Here is a 17,220-nt window from a genome sequence, read left to right on the forward strand (position 1 = left end):
TACTGAACTTCAGGAAACTATTTCTGTGGTCAGTCCAGCCTTTCTTGCCTTTATAGGTCCAGGGAGTAACCTCATTTAAGTCAGACCAATTACTGCCACATAAAACTGGTTCAAGAGAATTGAGAATCAACCCCTCTGTCTTCAGAAAAGAACGTAACATGTAGAGTCCACAGCAATGTGCTGAACCAAAAGGCTTTCTTGGCATTGGTTTGGGATAGCTGCTTCAGTCACAAATGGTAAAGCCCCACAAAACACAGCATATAGTTTGATATGATCTGGCCCAGAGATATATTCCAGATAGATACACTTTCTTTGTCAATTGCTTGTAAACTGCATTGGGATTGCTTGTGTTTAAAGATCCAAGAGAAAATAATGTCCCGTTTCCAATTATTATCATCTACGTGTTGTACAGGTAGAAGGACTGTCCTAACACAGCAGTCTTTTTTTTTTTTCTTTGCAGGCCTTGCATGTGCCAAGTCCATCCCCAGACAGACGTATTCCTCTGAAGTGGTGACACTCTGGTACCGTCCTCCTGATGTGTTGCTTGGAGCTACAAATTATTCTTCTGATCTAGATATCTGGTACTGACCAATTTCAAAGCATCTGGGGTCCCTTGGGGAAAATCATCTTTATCTGAATTAAATTAAGTCAATCAAGTTACAGCAGATACAGTTCTAAGTAGAGGAATTAACACCTGTGAGCAGAAAATGTGTGGGGAGTTTTATACTGCTGGATTCATAGAAGTTATTTGGAATGATGTTGCTACATCTCAGCTATGGATTTATATAAACCTCATCTGATAATATTTATGAGATATGTACATCTCATTTGGTAACATCTATGAAGCATTTTCAGGTCTTGCAAGAGAACACCTTTGCTTAACACACTTATTGTTTTGTATCTATGTGGTCGGCTGAGTCAGTGGTAGCTCTCTACAGCAATGGCTTTGTGAAGAAACAATGGATCCAGTCACAGCTGCACCAACAATAACTTTGGCTTGGTAACAAAAGGTGGCATTAAAGGGTTTCTGAATGGGTCTGGAGATAGGTGGTGTCTGAGATTTTCATTATTTCTGTGATACTTTGTCCTTCTTCTCAAAGAATGCATGTCAGATGCACTCTGCATTTCGTACAGGAGAAGGGCTGTTCTGTTAAAGCCTTCTTACCTTAGGAGCTCTATCCTAAAATCTTAACGTGGCTGGGAATCACAGGAAACAAGCTGCATGTTAGCAGAGCTAAAAGGAGAGGGGTCTCTGAGAGCAGGCAGAAAGCAGGAGAGGATGAGGGCTTCACAGGGGTCCCACTGGTCCTTTTGGGCTGGTCTGTATGTGTAGCTGGGCCCTAGGGATCATCCGCCTTCCGGCTCACTTCTGCACCAGTCTGAACACACTTCCCACAACACAATCCTGACTTACTCATGGACAACACGCAGCTCATGAAGTTGCAGGAGACCACCCTTATTCAGTGCGATTTTACATCTGTAGATAGTATTGCTGCTTCACCCTTTCTTCACTTAAGTTTCTGCCTGTGCCTGTCACACCAAGACTGTTCTTAACTGCTCTGCAGAGTCAAAGACTGGGAAAGGGTGGGAGTGCAGCAGGCTGAAGAATGTGCAAGAAGAGGGCTGGGTAAGTTTGCAAACAGCAAAGCTCCAGTTCTTCTCAGGCTGTATTCCCCTCCAGAGATCTGTGGCTTATCGGAGACTCTGATAGCCTGAGTCTGGAAGGCAGTTCAGGGAAATGTTTAGTTTGTCCACTTCCCTAGGCCTGCTGCTAATTTAATTTCTTAAAGATTTCTCCAAGGAGGAAAACCTTGCTAAATTCTAATGGCTTCCAGCTGCTAAGCCAGTCTAAATATTCCTGTCTTCTCTCCCCCACTACCTGTCACCTCTCCCCTCCAGACAGTCTCTCAGGAACGTCTGCTGAGTTTGAAGAAGATGCCTGCCTAGCAGATTGGAGGGTTTGTATTAGGCAGATGCTGGTATAAGCCTGTTGGTTTTCTTCCTGAAAGTTGACCCCTGCCCAAAGCCTCGGCTATGTACAGAAAGCCTGGCATTTCTGCTTGTGCAAACCAACATATCCACTACATAACTCTGCTCTAGTGTAATGAATAGCGACACAGGAGTGGTATACAAAGATCCCATCCAGCACTCTGACAAGCTCTAACAGCACAGTACTCTGAGTGCCACTGAACTACATTCACACTATAGGCACCTTTGTTATAACGCCTCCTTATAATAACAACATTCAAAGTGTTTGCCCTAAAGAAAGATGTCATGCTGAGAGAATAGAGGGTACTTCAGTGAGCTCTATTCAGTAACTTCCTCTAACAAGAGTCATTTATTATCTTGATGTACACTGCATTTAAGTTCAATTTTTGTCTATTAGGAAATAATGTGAATTCACACAGATGTTACTTGTCTATTGGGAAGAAAGGAAAAAAAAAAAACCCTCTGTCTTTTGGATGCTGCAATTTACATGAAGGCAGGTCAGAATGCCTTTGGTAATGGCACGAGACAGTGGGTGTTAAAGCCTTGGTTTAAAGAAACCAATTATAACAAAATAAAACATTACGGCAATTCATGCATAGTGTGCTTGAGCAGCAATACTGTCAGTGGGAGGCACATGGGAAGTGAATGAGGCCTTGAATAGATGAAGAAAGAGATATAGAAGGAGACTCACTCGCTCTCAGACTAACTAGAAAAGCTGCTTTAATCTCTCTATCTTTTTTTCTCTCTTTCTCCCTTACTATCTTTTCAGGACTTTAGAAGATTCAATTAAGGAGATTTCAGGGAGACTTAACGTTTCAGGGAGATTACACTGCCTATCAGAATGACTTTTTTTATAAAAAAAACCACCAAGTGCTTTATGCACGTGCCACACTAGTAGCTGCTAACATCATGAGTGCCTTAAGTCATGTCTTCTTTTCAGTCAGGCTTCCCTTGTATAATCTTCCATTAAAAAAAAAAAAAATCACAGGAATCTTCCCAGGTAGATTCATGTAGAACAGGAGTTCCTGTGCAGTCATTTAACATGGACCTGCCAGGCCCACTACAGCCTTCTCCCCAGCCTGGTTCGCATTGACCTGCTATGCCAAACTGGGAGATACAGGCTAAGGGCTCCACTGTACAGACCTCACTCGGTGAGGAACAAGAGAAAGGATATATTCTTGGTTAAATATAAAATTGCAGTCTCCCAATGCCTGAAAAACTGTGGAGAGAGAACTCTGGGATGCTGCAGAGATACCTTAGATCTTAATCCTGACGAAGTCGTCTGTCCACTGCGTGATGCAGCACTGCAGGCTGAGTAAGTGCAGTGTTCAAACCTGCCTCAGGGATTGCAGGCAGATGCAACCACACTGTCTGAACCAGCTCTGTTTATGCTCACTGGAAATAAATATCCCTATAACCAGTTATACCTCTCCTATTACTTTAGCAATCACTATCTTGCTTTGTGTGCGTATCTGGCACATGCTGAAACATCATGTCTAGGCCTCTTCCTGAAAGACCTCTCCCTCTGCCCTACCTCTTCCCAAGACAGCTATATGGGACTGAGACCCTTTGAGAAACTTGCAGACTTGAAGGGGTAAGAGGACCTTGGAAATGAGTTTCAGAGGGATAAGGAGGAAAAGGGGAAAACAAAAAACCACTAAGTCTAAATCTTTAGAAATATTTAAAAGTAAATGTTTTTGAATCATCCTCATCAACAGAAAGATCCTCATAATGCTGTCAGAGCAGTAACTGTAAATCCCATATGTCGAAAGGAAACTTGAAGCCTCTACTGAAAGGCTAATATGATGACTAGCACTAGTTTACACAGTCCTACTTTAACAGCTAGACAAAAATACCTGGGAAAAGAGGGGTGTGCCATATGTTAGTTCTTTTAGCTGCTTCTGTCCTGTTTTTTGCAGAGAGAAGCGTATTTCATCTGGAAACACACAGAGATAGAAACAGTCATAATTACCACTGATGAATCAATACAGTATCAAGCAGGCATTAAAGGCAGCTGGTCAGCTGAGTCTCGCTACAGGAAACAAAAAGCCCTTCCTTTCCAGCAGTCGTGCTTGCTCTGATAGTTTTGTCTTTATTAGAGACACTGAGGTTTAAAGGTTTCCAGAGATAATGGGAATAAACCAGGAATACAAAAGAGAGCTCTACCAGAAGGCACATTTGTAACAACCTACAAGTTGTTCCTCTCCTCAAACTGACAGCTTGCCTATTAGGGAAAAGACTGTTGCATTAGATTTGAATTTTTGAACTCTTTGCTCATGAGTAGTTCTTAGCAAATGCTAGCCGAATCTAGGAAAAAAAAGTTTCTGCTGTTGCCAGACTAATGGCCATTCCTAGCTAGGGTATCAGAACCCAAACCATGGGTGAACGTCAGGATCGTTTGCTCTGAAAACACATAGAACTGATTCTCTTCTCCCTACAAATCAAGAGTAACTAAATTGCTTTGACTATATACAGTTAAATTTGTGCAATGGAATCAGTGGATTACAGCAGTCTGTGTGGTTGCAAAATAGGGTGAGCCATTTAGGCATGTACATCGGCTGTGAAAACAGAGGGTTAGTACAACACTGGTCTCAGTAGAATCAATCTCGGGGCTCAAAAATAATATCTAGTGATGCAGTAGTGCTATGAAACACAAAATATCTATGTTGCAAAAGCTGTGGGTTAAGTTTCATGATGCCTGGACCCTGTAAGAGCATATAAGACAAGTAAGGAGGTAAGCTCACAAGAGCCAAGGTTTGGTAGGGTACAGGAAGCTAAGGGGAAGTGCAGCAGAGATGTTTGTGAAAACAGCATTAGATATGGATCTGAAAGCAGGCTTGGCATCACCTGATGCACAAGGATGACCAAAGTGAATACCGCAGATGAGTTGCTTGTCAGGCTTTCAGCTGACCACAGCCAGGTGGGAAAAGCATCTACATTATTGCAAAAATAAGGTGCAAGGGGTAACACAGCAGTACAGATGACCAGAAGAGATTACCAGCTGCTGCTCAGCAAGTGAAAATAATGTTCTCAGAGCCTGTTAGACAAAGCTGTGTTTTCAACATTTGAGCTTAAAGGACTCAAATTTGCTATAACCAAAGAAAATTGAGACTGAAACTTGAAAAGTTGGGATGGGGCTTAGTAAAAAGATGAGAAACCTAGAAAGTTTGGAGGAAAAACATTAAAAAGTAAATGAACAGTTTTACACCATACAATAAGAGATGGAAATACTTGCAAATAGTCTACCCTGACCACAACTATCTTCCCATTATTGCCAGCAGGACTAATCCACCTTAGTAAAATGAAGCCGTTTTTGCAGGGTTTGGTGTTGAGTTTTTTTCAAGCTGGCTGGTTTGCTTTGGCACAAGTGCAGAGTAGGATGGCATAAAAATAAGAATACTTTAACTTGCTGTTGTCACCAAGTTCCTCATGCTATTAAATCTTGCCTCCAGTGAAGAGCTAATTCCTTCTGAAGGAAAAATCGCTCTAGTGGTTAGTGCCTCTGGGTTCTTTCTGCGTCTAATGTATCCTTCAAGCCAATATCATGTGTAGTAGTTCCATGTTTATCTTTCCTACTGTTATGACTCCAATTTTTCACCTTTTTCTCATGGAAAACAACTTAGTATTCCACAGGCTTCTGCCATTTCTTTAGATGGGTTTGTAACAAGATAAATTGAGAGAGACCTGAAACAAATTGTTTGGTGCTGGAAAAAAAGATGGTGTTTCGTGGGTTTCTTTTCCAAGGATATCACCTGCCTTGTCCATCATATCATATACGTCATGTACGTGATTGAGTTAATACCTTGGCTTTCTTGCAGGAGTGCAGGCTGTGTGTTTGTTGAAATGATCCAGGGCCAGCCAATATTTGCAGGAACTTCTGATATTCATGAACAGCTGGAGAAGATCTGGGCGGTGAGTAAAATATACCTGAAAATGGGAGAGAAAAAAAGAATCTGTTGCTCCAGCACCCTACTTAATTTTGAAGTCCTAAGCACAAGTCCTGTGAATAGCAGAAATAATTTGGTCCAATCTGCCAAGTTCATAGGAGACTTTGTAACCCACTTTATATTTGGCAACTTTCTTACAGACACAGGAGTAAATCAAATGACTTTCCTTTGATGTTTGTCATCTCATCAAAAATTTAAAGCCAATTAAAGTGACATCAAATTGAAGAAGGCATAAAAGGTGTGCGGGTACTGCAAATTCTATTCCTTCTTGTTAAATCCTTTACTTACTGTAGGATACAGCACACCATATTCTCACAGAGGACCTCTAATACTGCTCTTAAACTAGCTTGAAAATGGCAAGACTCTGAGGTTTTTCAGAGATCCTTCTTCATTTTAACTTGGAATGTTTTGTATCATCCAGTTTATGGTGCAGCCCTAGAGACTGCTTTGGCATAATGGAAAGTGTGAAATTACTTTATAAAGGCAGCAGTGAGAGCAGACATATTCTGGAGCCTCTTAAGCCATTTTTTCTGCTGGGGAAACTGAAACACAGAGCCACATCCTTAGTGCGGCTTGGTAGAATTGAGGCAGTTAACAGCACTAAAGGATTCTCTATGTTCCTTACTGCTCGCTGCTGATCCTGTTACTCACTCTTCAGGAAGGTCAACCTATAGGTTCCTATTGGGTTTTGCTGTAGGTGTCTGCCTTTTCATATCTCTTCCCAGGGATTCACTCTTCTGCATAGAGTGTTTCCAAACATGGATTTTCAAAGGAGAAAGTACAGAAAACTGAAATTTGGAAAGTGGTGAGAAAGGACTTTATAGCCTCAAGTCTGTGTAAGTCAGATTTTTCCTTCTTAATCCCTTCATCCAGAAACACTCCTGCCTGGTAGGGTTTTCATCTCTGCTTTCAGCTAGAATGTGATAAAAGGACAAGTGGGTCCAGTTCTGAGACTTGAGTTCAGTCCATTTAAATAAATGCTGAATTTCCTTTCATAGAGAGTGGAAAAAAAAGAATTATTGAGAAAGAAAATAATCCATACTTGGCCAATTAACAGGGTTCAAAGCCAGAGCAGGGTCCAGTTTCCCAGAGTGTGAATGAAGGCTATCCTTCCACTTACAGCTCTGAAATCTCTGGATACATTTCCTGTGGTTTTGCAGTTGAAGGGTTACAGCCCTATTGTCATTTCTCTGGTATTGTAAGTAATACCATGATTAATAGGATTTGTGCTATAGAAGGCAAAAAAAACTTATTTAAAAATCATAAGGAAGTTTTAAGAGCCATGACATAATTAGTGCCTTTCACAGAAGGTTTTATGTTATTATACAGCCTGGAATGAGGCTCTGTGTTAGGCCAAGATTTCAAAGCTCCTTAGAGGCTTTCGATGCCTAACTTGAGGTATTTTGCCGAGTGTGAGGTTCAAAATGGGGATTCCTACCATTTTCTAATAGTCAGTTCCTTTCGTGTACTAATAATAGAGGCACCTGGTTTAGAGACCATCTGCGTTTGTGTGCATGAGTCTGTATCACCCAGCATGTTTATCTCCACGTAGGACTGTTGGTTCAAACACTGTAGAGCTACATAGCTGGCAAACCCCCATTCTGTGAAATGTGTTTGTCCTGGTGAATTGTCAGGACTGACTGTCATTTCACCAACATTTCTTCTAGAGGCAAGTGCCCCTGTAGCAGTCTCCATCCCCTATCTCTATCCCTGGCTGCTCATTCCTGCTCCTGTGTCACCCCTCACATGTGGTGCGACATGAACTGGGCAACCTATAACGTGGTTTTCTCCCTGGGTTACTCTAAATGAGAACAGTTTATTTACCCAGTTCATCATCTGGCTGCACAAACAGTAGCATGACTGGTAGTACTCATGAAGGGATGATGCAGGGGCAAGACCAAATGGGTCATTCAAATTTCAAGAGATCAGGCATAGGTTTTGCACTCACAAACTCCGTCTTATTGATTAACATTGTGCTGAGAAGGACTTCATGTGGGCTGGATTAGGCTGCAGCATGCCACCAGTGTGCTTCTGTGGTTGAGCTGAACACCTGATGAGTGCCAAATGAATGACTACATGGCTTCTCTACATAAAACATAACTTTCCAACAAAACTAAGCAAAATCAGCTAGGTTGATTCCTTCAGCTGGTTTATCACAGGAGAAGCAAGCAGTTAGAAGGCAGAGAGAGAGGACAATGATTTATACTAACTTAAAGCACTTGCTGAAATACGGGCTTTGTAAATATGTTTCTGGCTGAAACTATGCCTCTTCCAAAGTGGACTGAACTGAGCTGCACCAAGGCCTTTCACTATAGTAAAAAGTGCCTGCTTGGGGAAGCATGGCAGAGTAGCAAGTATAGAGAAGCTGGACCAGAGAGTTAACAGCTAGATTTAGGGTGGATACACAACAGATAAAACAATCCCAAGAGTATAATTAATTTCAATTAAATAAATATAACTCACTGTCTGCTTTGGCAAGGAATCTCATTAAAGGTCCGGGGGAAAAAAAAAAAATCACTTGCCCCATTACCTTGGAAATTCAAAACTAGATCCAAACTCATGGGTTGGAATAGCATATTTTGTAAAGAAAAGGCTTGGAAAAGATAAATATAAATCCATATTCATATGGCAGTCAGTGATTGGTGCTCTGAATGCTTTCACACCTCAACTCAGCAAAATTTAAGCATTTGCTTGAAAACCTTATGTAGCAAAGTACAAGCATGCACAAATAACTATTTTAATTTCTTCTTTCATGCAGGTATTGGGAGTCCCAACTGAGGACACCTGGCCAGGACTTTCCAAGCTCCCCAACTATAACCTAGGTAGGATTTAACTCACAAGAATGACAGCTTTTTCTCTGAGCCACTAGCCACTTAATTTTGGGGTCATTAATACTCATTCTGAAAATTCCTGTGCTTCAGTGTTACTAAATCCCTTGAGCTACTTAACAATAGTGTTGTTGTAGGACCTACAACACTGGGATTGGCCTAGGATACAAGCAAAGGTACATGCGTGGCAAAGTTGCCTCGCTGAGTGCTGGGCGTATGTTAAGCTGATGGAAGATTTCATTGCTGCGAGTGCTGACCATGCGGTTAGTATCCACTCCTCAGTGCAAAGGACCGATGTCTCCTGGTTTAGACTGGAAAAGCTGGCAGGTACCTGGAGACACAGTTCATCTGAACTCTCCTTATTTTTATGGAGATTGGTTTGGGGGCCTTTAAACCTCAGTTTGAGAGGTCACTGTCCCTGATTTTGATGTGGGCAAGGTGAGAAATCTGTGTGATTTATAAAGCTGGGTTCTTTTATTTCCACATGGGCTGGTAGAGAAGTCTGTGTCCTGGACTTCAAAGGGCCAGTTGTCTCTTATTTTGATGTGGGCAGGTTGAGAAGTATGCTTTGAAAAGCTAGCTCAGTCACTCTTCCTCTCCCCCTCTGTCTCTCCCTTTCTCTCTCTCTTTTTGTTTAATGTTTTCTCTTGGGAACATACATTCAAGTGTCAGTGAGGGGGAAATGATGAGCACTGATTCTCAGCCTCTCAGCAGGATCATTCTCTAAGAGAAATATAAAAGTGAAATATTAAAAACCCTAGAATGTGAAATCCACCCATCTAGAATCTAGCCATTCTCTCTCACTTGTACCCTAACAGAGTGGTGGGGGGAGCCTGTCTGTCTAGAAGGGGGAAAAAAAGAGCAGGGGGGAGAGGAGGAGGGAGAAGACTTGCTTTGAGCAAGAGGTTTACAGGTTTAGTAGAGCATAGTAACATCTTTTCAAAGAAGTGGGTGTTGCTCTGTGCCCCAGTCCAAGATGCCCCTCCTTTGATTCTGGTGCATGAACACTAAACAGCCTCCATTTTCACATGGTAGCCGTGATTGGCTGAACAATAACCTGGTCTCACAGCTGAAAGGACTGGAATCCTTCACACAATTAGCTGAGACACATTAATCAAACCAGCGTGAAATGGGAATGTGTCGCTGTCCACAGCAAGTTGAATTTGGATAGGGAGCAAGCACAGAGCAGACAGCTGGAGGAAGCACTTTCTTCTCTAAGTTGTTGAATGCTTGGCTGGGTAGTCTACAAGTTGGGAAGGATAGTCTGGGGGGAAAGAAATGCTCATGTGTGGGACGAACTGATCACAAACAATTTTATTTATGCCAGTCATCTGCTCATACAAGGCCAAAAACTCTCAGTGATGATGATTAGGTATCCCAATGCTATACAGAGGGACAATCTAAAAGTGCAAACATTAAGGCTAGGCTAGCAAAGTAACTAGTACAGAGCACAGAGAATGTGTGAGTGCCCAGAACTGACCTGAGCGGTGACTCCCACTTAGCTCTATTTTGTCTGAGTAGCGGTACTGTCCTCTGCTGCTGTGGACGGTGCCAGTGGCAGGGCTGGGAGGGAGACGACAGGCACCTAGGCAGCATGGAAATAGCTCCAGTAAAGACAAGTCTAGTTATCAAAATTGGTTTTCAAGTCTGAGTTGCTTTCAGGCTCGATAGGAAGTTTCCCTAATAGACTCCAGCAGGGCAGAATTGACCTGTGCTGTGATCCTGTGATGCTGGTGCCTTTTGTGGCTGGAGCAGACAGAAATGCAGGAGTTAGAGGACACCTTCCTGTGGGAGCATCGTCACCATACTAGCAAACACATGGGAGAGGGGTGCTGAGCCAGTGTTTGGGGCAATAGCTGTGCCAGCTGGAGAGGGAGCATCCCTTTCCCCTCCTCAGAGCCTGCCTAAGGGGCTCTGAGCTGCTCCAGTGATGTACTGGAACCAAGCACTTAGCTCACACCTGGATTATACAAACCAGTCTGGATAGAAGGTTAGTCATATAAGGTTGAACTATTTGCCCAAGTCATGAACTAAAACAAGTCAGGTTTTGATGGCACTGCTGGTAAGAAGGCAAATTAGTCTCTTATTTTAAAGAGACTATCTGCCTTTCACTTCCTGTGCACTTCCCCTCTCTTCCCTGAAGCACAAGTGCTGTTTCCCCTCACCCCCCCAGGACAAGCTCAGCCCAAGTGGAAGCTGTGGAGTCTGCCTGAGAAAACCCTCTCTCTTGAGGTTATTTCCAGCCCAGTTGTGCGAATCTGAGTGCCTGGGATAGTTCGGATAAGCAAACAAACTTCGGAGAGCTTCCCCAAATCTGACGGCTTGAATGCTTTTAGCTAGTCCTATTGATGTTCGCAGTGAGTGCAGGCAGCAAACAAACAAACAGGTTCCTGCCCGAGGCAAGGAACGAACACGGGCAAAACAAAGCACCGAGGTGTGAGACTATTCTTATTGAAGTTGATGGCAAAACTCCCACTGGATTCAGCAGTGTAGGCTCGGCCCCAGACTGAGGTTGTTACTGGAAGGGTTCCTGGGCCAGGTGGGTTAGTAGGAGTCTTTGAAATGAAAGCTGGAAACCTTTAGATGTTTTCCTGTCACTACTGTGGGCTGGAGCATATCCTGCTGCAGTCTGAAGAGGAGATACGGTGTGGGCTGTGGGGTCTGTGAGCCCGACACACACAGGGCAGGCGGAGGAAGAGCAGCTCCCCTGCCCCCTCTATGGGCAACTGGCAAGGGATGGAATGTGCAAAGGAGTATTTGTCCACCCTCTGCCCCTGTGCGTTCTCGCACAAAGAAGTTCAGAAATGGGCCTCATGCCCATTGCTTACAGTTTGTGAAAGTCTCAACCTGTGCCTGACCCCAGGTGAACAGGAAGAATGGGTGAGCAACTCTTCCGTGGCCAGCCCTGCAGCTTGTCATCTCCCCACCTCTCTGCAGGAGAGACACTTGGGGTAGGGAATTGCATGCAGCCGTGGGGCCTGAAAGCACGGTTTTACCCCAGCCCTGGCTTGAGAACTGGTTCCTGCAGAGCATGAAGGGTTGGGAGAGCTCCTGCCCCACGTCTCAGGGCACTGGCTGGCCCTCTCCCTGGCTCCTTCAGGCTTAGGAGTCCTGCCCATAGTGACAAGGCTTTGCCCTGTGTTTGTTCATTTGTTCTGTTCCCCTCATTTTGCTTCCCCTGAAAGAGGCAGTTGTAGCTCTGTTAACACTATTTTTGAAAGCTCTCATGCTGTGTGAGCTCAAATCCTTGCATTAATCTACTGCTGTGTTCATTTCACTGCGCTGAAAAGCAGGGAGTTTAAATCCCCTCTAAACACCATTGGTGACACCAGAAGGCCAGTGTTTTGATCCAGCCCCATTAATGGTTACAAGTTTGAATCTAGACAGCAGGGGTCAAGGGCAGGAAAGGATTAGGAATCACAGCCCATGACATTAAGCTAGTGCTTTTGCCAAACTGGGAATACCGGAACGTCCAATGTGCTGACTTGGGTTTTGTTTCCTTTTTCTGACATTTGGATTCCAACGAGCAGGGAACAGTGCTTATTTGTTTATAACATGATGAGCTCGCTACGAGTGAGCTTTACTCCTTGACTTATTGCACAGGCTGACTAATGAAGTTTCCTATGACAGGTAGTATCATCTCACTTAGCAGATGCAGGTGTTACACTGGGCTTTTGCAGATGCAGCAATGACGTTTAAATTAAGCCTAGTTTTTCACATATCTGCAGGCTTTGCTATGCTGAATGAGATTTAGAAGCTTTCCAGATTCTACTTCTGCTCCCGAGTATAGTATCTGTTGCATTTCCAAAATGTCACCAGCAGATGGAGGCAACAAGCAGCAGGCTCTGAACCGTAAACTTCAAATGACAGTTTTGGGAATGCAGATGAAATCTGCACTCCGAGTGCTTCCCTCCCCCCGCCTTTTTTTTTATCTCACTTTTTATGCTGATGCTTCATTTAACAAATGGGATGGTTGGAAAGTGAATTCTAAAACGATGAAATTTTTATTGTCATAATAAACTGCATGTGGCTTTGATCCCAAAGGGAAGAGCAGCACTGTAACTAATGTGTGGTATATGCTGGCCAGGCTGCAGGGAAACTTCCGATCTGTCTGGCACTGGGCACAGGCTGCAGTTTCCAGCCTGCCACACAGACAGAGCTCTGTGTCTGTCCTGCAGCCACAGAGATTTCACTAATGAGAGAAATTTTCTCTGCGAGCCTGCAACCCCAGCGCCTTCATCCAGCAGCACTTGGCATCCTCTTTCTCTTTCTTCATCAATTAGGACAGTTTAACTTTTGTCCTCTGGCTTGCTTGCCTCATTATCAGTTCATTAGCCACTTCCACCTGGCTTTTCATATAGGAAGGTATTTCCTCATTAGCACACACCACCTTGCATATGGATAGAAAATAACAAACCCAAGCGCTTTCAGATCTACTCCTATTGTTAAAAAAGCCAATCAGACCAACACAATCTCATCATTTTATGTCTATATCCTCATTGTAAGACAATTAAATCAGTAGTTCATCCACTTTTTGGAATTATATCCAAATATTCTTTATCTCTTACCTTTAAGGAGTAACTGTTTATGTTGTTTTACAATTTTAGATTGGTCTTAATCTTACAGTAGGGAAAATATTTACTGCTCTGTTCTTATCCTGCTCTACACAATGGGGCCTCGGCATTCTCTAAGGGTTTGTCTATATGGGGTCAGTCAGGAGATTAATCTGAACTGATTTAAAGTGGATTAGTTAACTGCATTAAATCCTTGAGCAGAGACACACTGTTTTCTTACCCATATCTTCCATTTATAATCAAAGCTCTATATACTCAAAGTGGCAAGTTTGGCAGTCCTCACTCAAGCAGAATTCTCCACTGAGAGATGTGTTTGGACAGAGACAGCAGTAGTGGCCTCACTGGCTCTTACGCCGTCCCTTGTAGATAATTATTAATCGCCACGTTATATAAATGATAAGTTTAAGTCAAGAGGCTTGCTCGAGACAGTGAAGACTGTAATTCAGGTATTCCTCCCAGTTCCCAGGAAGCAAGCTGATATTTCTATCTGTAACGTAAGGAAAATCCTATTTCTTCTTTGGTATGTTAATCTTGAAAATGCACACCACAAAAACAAAGTGACATTTCAGTTAGATATCATTGAAACATTTTGCCCTGCTGTTATCAACTGAACGTGCATTTTTTAACTTTTATGTTAAACTCATTAAAGAATATTAATGTTAAAAGAATGCAGTAGAGTTCAAGTACAATATTTAAGTCATCTTGACATTTTTATTAAATATTAAAGGAAACTGATATATTGTCATGGAATGCTTCCATCTCACAAATCAAAATTTTCTGGCAGAAAGTTACAACATTTGAAAGTTTTTGGCCAGCTCTGTGAAGAGGTAAAAATTTCTACCTCATACAAAAAAATCCTATGCCTTTCTAAACCATTTGTTAAATTGTTTTTCTTCTATTCTGCCTGGACACTTTACATCTCTACTCAATATGGACAATTTATTTCTACACTTTTATTACAGTCGAGGGGGCAAAATGAAGGAAGGAGGATGCAGAGAAAATGTCGTTAGTGATCCAAGAGGAACGTTCTGCCAGATTTAATCTTGGTGACTGATTTGGGAAGGGGCTATTCAAGATACTAATATATAACTTCTATATATTGGCGATAATTCCAGTGCTCTGGCACCTAAAGAGTCATGAATCCCGTCCCAGGTTATATTGCCATTTACTGCTTTAGCAATTGCCTTAGTATTTGGGTGTAGGACAACACTTCAATTGTGAACTGTTACTTACCCTGTGATAGACAGGTTTAACAACCTGCTTGCCTTGCTTAATGGTGAAAGATTGCTGCAGGAAAGTTTAAGTGCTGGAAGTTCAGTCATTTGCACTTATTCAAATTGTCTGTGCATCAAGTCAGACACTGAGTGACAGAGATCCCAGGTCTGGCACTCTGGAAATGGCCACACAGGGGAAGGCAGAGGGGACTCCCGCTCCGCCTGCAGCCGGCAGCTTCTGTCCCTGAATGATGTGGCCGGTGCTCCTGGGCAGGAAGGGAGGCAGATGCTCTCAGACAGTGCAGCATAAGCCCCAGCTGAGCTCTGAGTTTACTGGCAACAGACCAGTGGCGCTTGCCTCCTGGTGGTCTCACTGCCGTGGGGAATGCTTGTCCAGGCTGGGCTGGAAGAGAGGTCTACATCACCCTTCCTGTTATCCTTTCCATGGCTAGAGCACCGTTCATCTCTGCTGTCAGAAATGGTGCTCAAGAAAATATAGCTGGGTAGAAATTACAGCCTTTCTGATGCAAGAAAATGTCTCTGTTGATCAGCTCTAAGGGGAAATCTTCCAGGCTTCAGCCATTCATTTATATCTGAGCCTGAGAAAATCAATGCTTCATAAGAAAACATTTGAGGAATGTCTTCCTCAACATTTTCCACAACGTTTAGAAATGCATCCTTGACAAAAGGCAACAACAACACAGCCTTCCCAAAACTGCAAACTCTGCAAAGTTCCAGTCTGGTAGAGATGTTTGAATCAGTAAGTACAAAGCATGCATGAAAACGGTTAACTTGATAAACACAACTTTAGTGAGGGATTGACAAGAGCAGTGGGCAAGAAGTGAGTGGGACTCAAACGCCTTTGCTCCATCCTCAGTCTTTCTGCCAGATCCATGCAGAAAAGCCCCATGTGCCCACTGGGCAATACATGAAGCTCAGCAGCCCCTTGGTAAGGCAAGACAACTGCTGGGGATTCAGGCCTGCAAACCTCTTTCTGCTTCCTTTGTGTGAAGGCTTTAGGGACTGATGTTGCTTTTATGGAAGTTAAAGCTAAGACTTGCACTGTAACAGAAGGAGGCCCAAAGCCTATATTCACAGATGTATGAAAGGAAAGGGTTACAGAACTGCAATAGCCTTATTAACATCAATGCCAGTACTCAAGTCCTATAGCAATAATGTATATTTATAAATACTAAGATGACAGATTCTATAGGGCCCTTTGAAATTCTGAGCATGCGTTTTTTGTAAGGGCTCAAAGAATGGTTTTTGGCTTGATTTTCATTTAATGCTGTGATTGCATATTACACTTTCTAGAACTGGCTGCTTCCAGGAGACCTCAGAGACTCCGAGTTATCTGTGACAGGTAAGCTACCTAGAACGGCAATGTCAAAATTGCCTCTGGGTTTGTTTCTTTATGCAATCATTTAACTTGAAATGAGCTCTTTTGGCAAGCTCAGGAAAAGCGGGGTGGCTCTGCAGTAACAAGCAGATCTAACATCAGTTAAGCAACTGATTTCGAGAGATCGCAGTAGAGGTAGGCACATAGTGGGTTTATTATTCTCAGAGGAGTAGTGATTATTCTCAGATAAGCAGTGATTCAATGACATTATGTGCAGCTTTTTGCAGGACACAGTTCGATTCAGAAGGTCGTATGTTCCCAGGCCCTCTTGCCCAGACTGAAGACAGACTTTGCACTGTCCCAATTTTCATTTCTAGAAACAGACTGCAGGAACGTTGCTCAACAGTGGTAAGGAAGATATGCTAGGACAGCATTTTTACAAGACAATGAAATAATCTTGTGATTAGTTAGGAGGGGGAAATTCACATTCTTCAGTGGCAAAAAGCTATGAGACTAGGGCTGTGGTTACATACCTCAGCTTGATCAGACACACCAATACCACTCAATCACTCCCTAGTGTGCTAAGAGAAGGGAGTATTTTTCAAACATAAACATGTACACACACACACATATACCTAATGTATATACGTATCAGTGAAAGAAATTTATAATCAGGTGAAGTGCCCTAACCTAGCTCAGAAAGTCATTAAAACCAAATCCCCCCCAAACTGATTTTGAGGCACACAACAGGCTTTATAGATAGGTAGGAAAAGACTAGACAGGATTTGTCCTCAGGATTGTGTTCATGCACAGGTCAAGAATCAAATATTTTTTGAGGACATAAGCACATTTTTCATCACTGCCATTTATTATCTGTTCAACTCATCGCTTGGGATCCAGCCCTGCTCAGAGGGAAGTGTGCAGCCCTTCAGGTTTCCCAAACGCTGTTCTGAATGGCTGAACAAACATGCTGAAGTTTTCAGCAAAGCACAGGTTACTGAAATGCAGCCATTGTAATACACATCTTCAGAAACACACAAAGTTCAGCATGTACCAAACTCTGATAACACAGGTCCTGGAACAGAATAAATCCCCTCTCAGCCTGAACAAAGAAATAACTATTTTCCTCGCAACTCTGCTGTACTGCACTTCTGCTTTTTGACCATAATCCCTTGACAGGCCCCATTACAGCCCCACACCTATGGGCTGGCCCAGCACCTCTGCGGCAGAGCTCTGGGCTGCATGTGGGCGAGCTCCAACTCTGCGTTACAGAGTCCTTATGCTGCTATGGCCGAACGGCCCCCTTGGCATGCTTGGCTCTTGGGAAGG

General features: G+C 43.0%; 2 protein-coding genes across 6 annotated transcripts in view; one reads left to right on the forward strand and one right to left on the reverse strand.

Moving 5' to 3' along the window:
- The window catches only part of ALS2 (alsin Rho guanine nucleotide exchange factor ALS2), a 59,087-nt gene extending 53,211 nt beyond the window's left edge, over positions 1 to 5,876 (reverse strand). The window contains exon 1 of the mRNA XM_075756348.1: positions 5,792 to 5,876. The gene's annotated coding sequence lies outside the window, so the exon portion shown is untranslated. The remainder of the gene's footprint in view (positions 1 to 5,791) is intronic.
- The window catches only part of CDK15 (cyclin dependent kinase 15), a 37,927-nt gene that overhangs the window by 9,066 nt on the left and 11,641 nt on the right, over positions 1 to 17,220 (forward strand). For all 5 annotated transcript variants that reach the window (XM_075756354.1, XM_075756356.1, XM_075756355.1 and 2 more), the window contains 4 exons: positions 461 to 581; positions 5,808 to 5,901; positions 8,695 to 8,758; positions 15,867 to 15,915. In XM_075756354.1, coding sequence (XP_075612469.1) covers positions 461 to 581; positions 5,808 to 5,901; positions 8,695 to 8,758; positions 15,867 to 15,915 — 328 coding nt within the window. The remainder of the gene's footprint in view (positions 1 to 460; positions 582 to 5,807; positions 5,902 to 8,694; positions 8,759 to 15,866; positions 15,916 to 17,220) is intronic.

This window comes from Balearica regulorum, chromosome 6 (genome assembly GCF_011004875.1).
Source record: "Balearica regulorum gibbericeps isolate bBalReg1 chromosome 6, bBalReg1.pri, whole genome shotgun sequence".
Classification (NCBI taxonomy): domain Eukaryota; kingdom Metazoa; phylum Chordata; class Aves; order Gruiformes; family Gruidae; genus Balearica; species Balearica regulorum.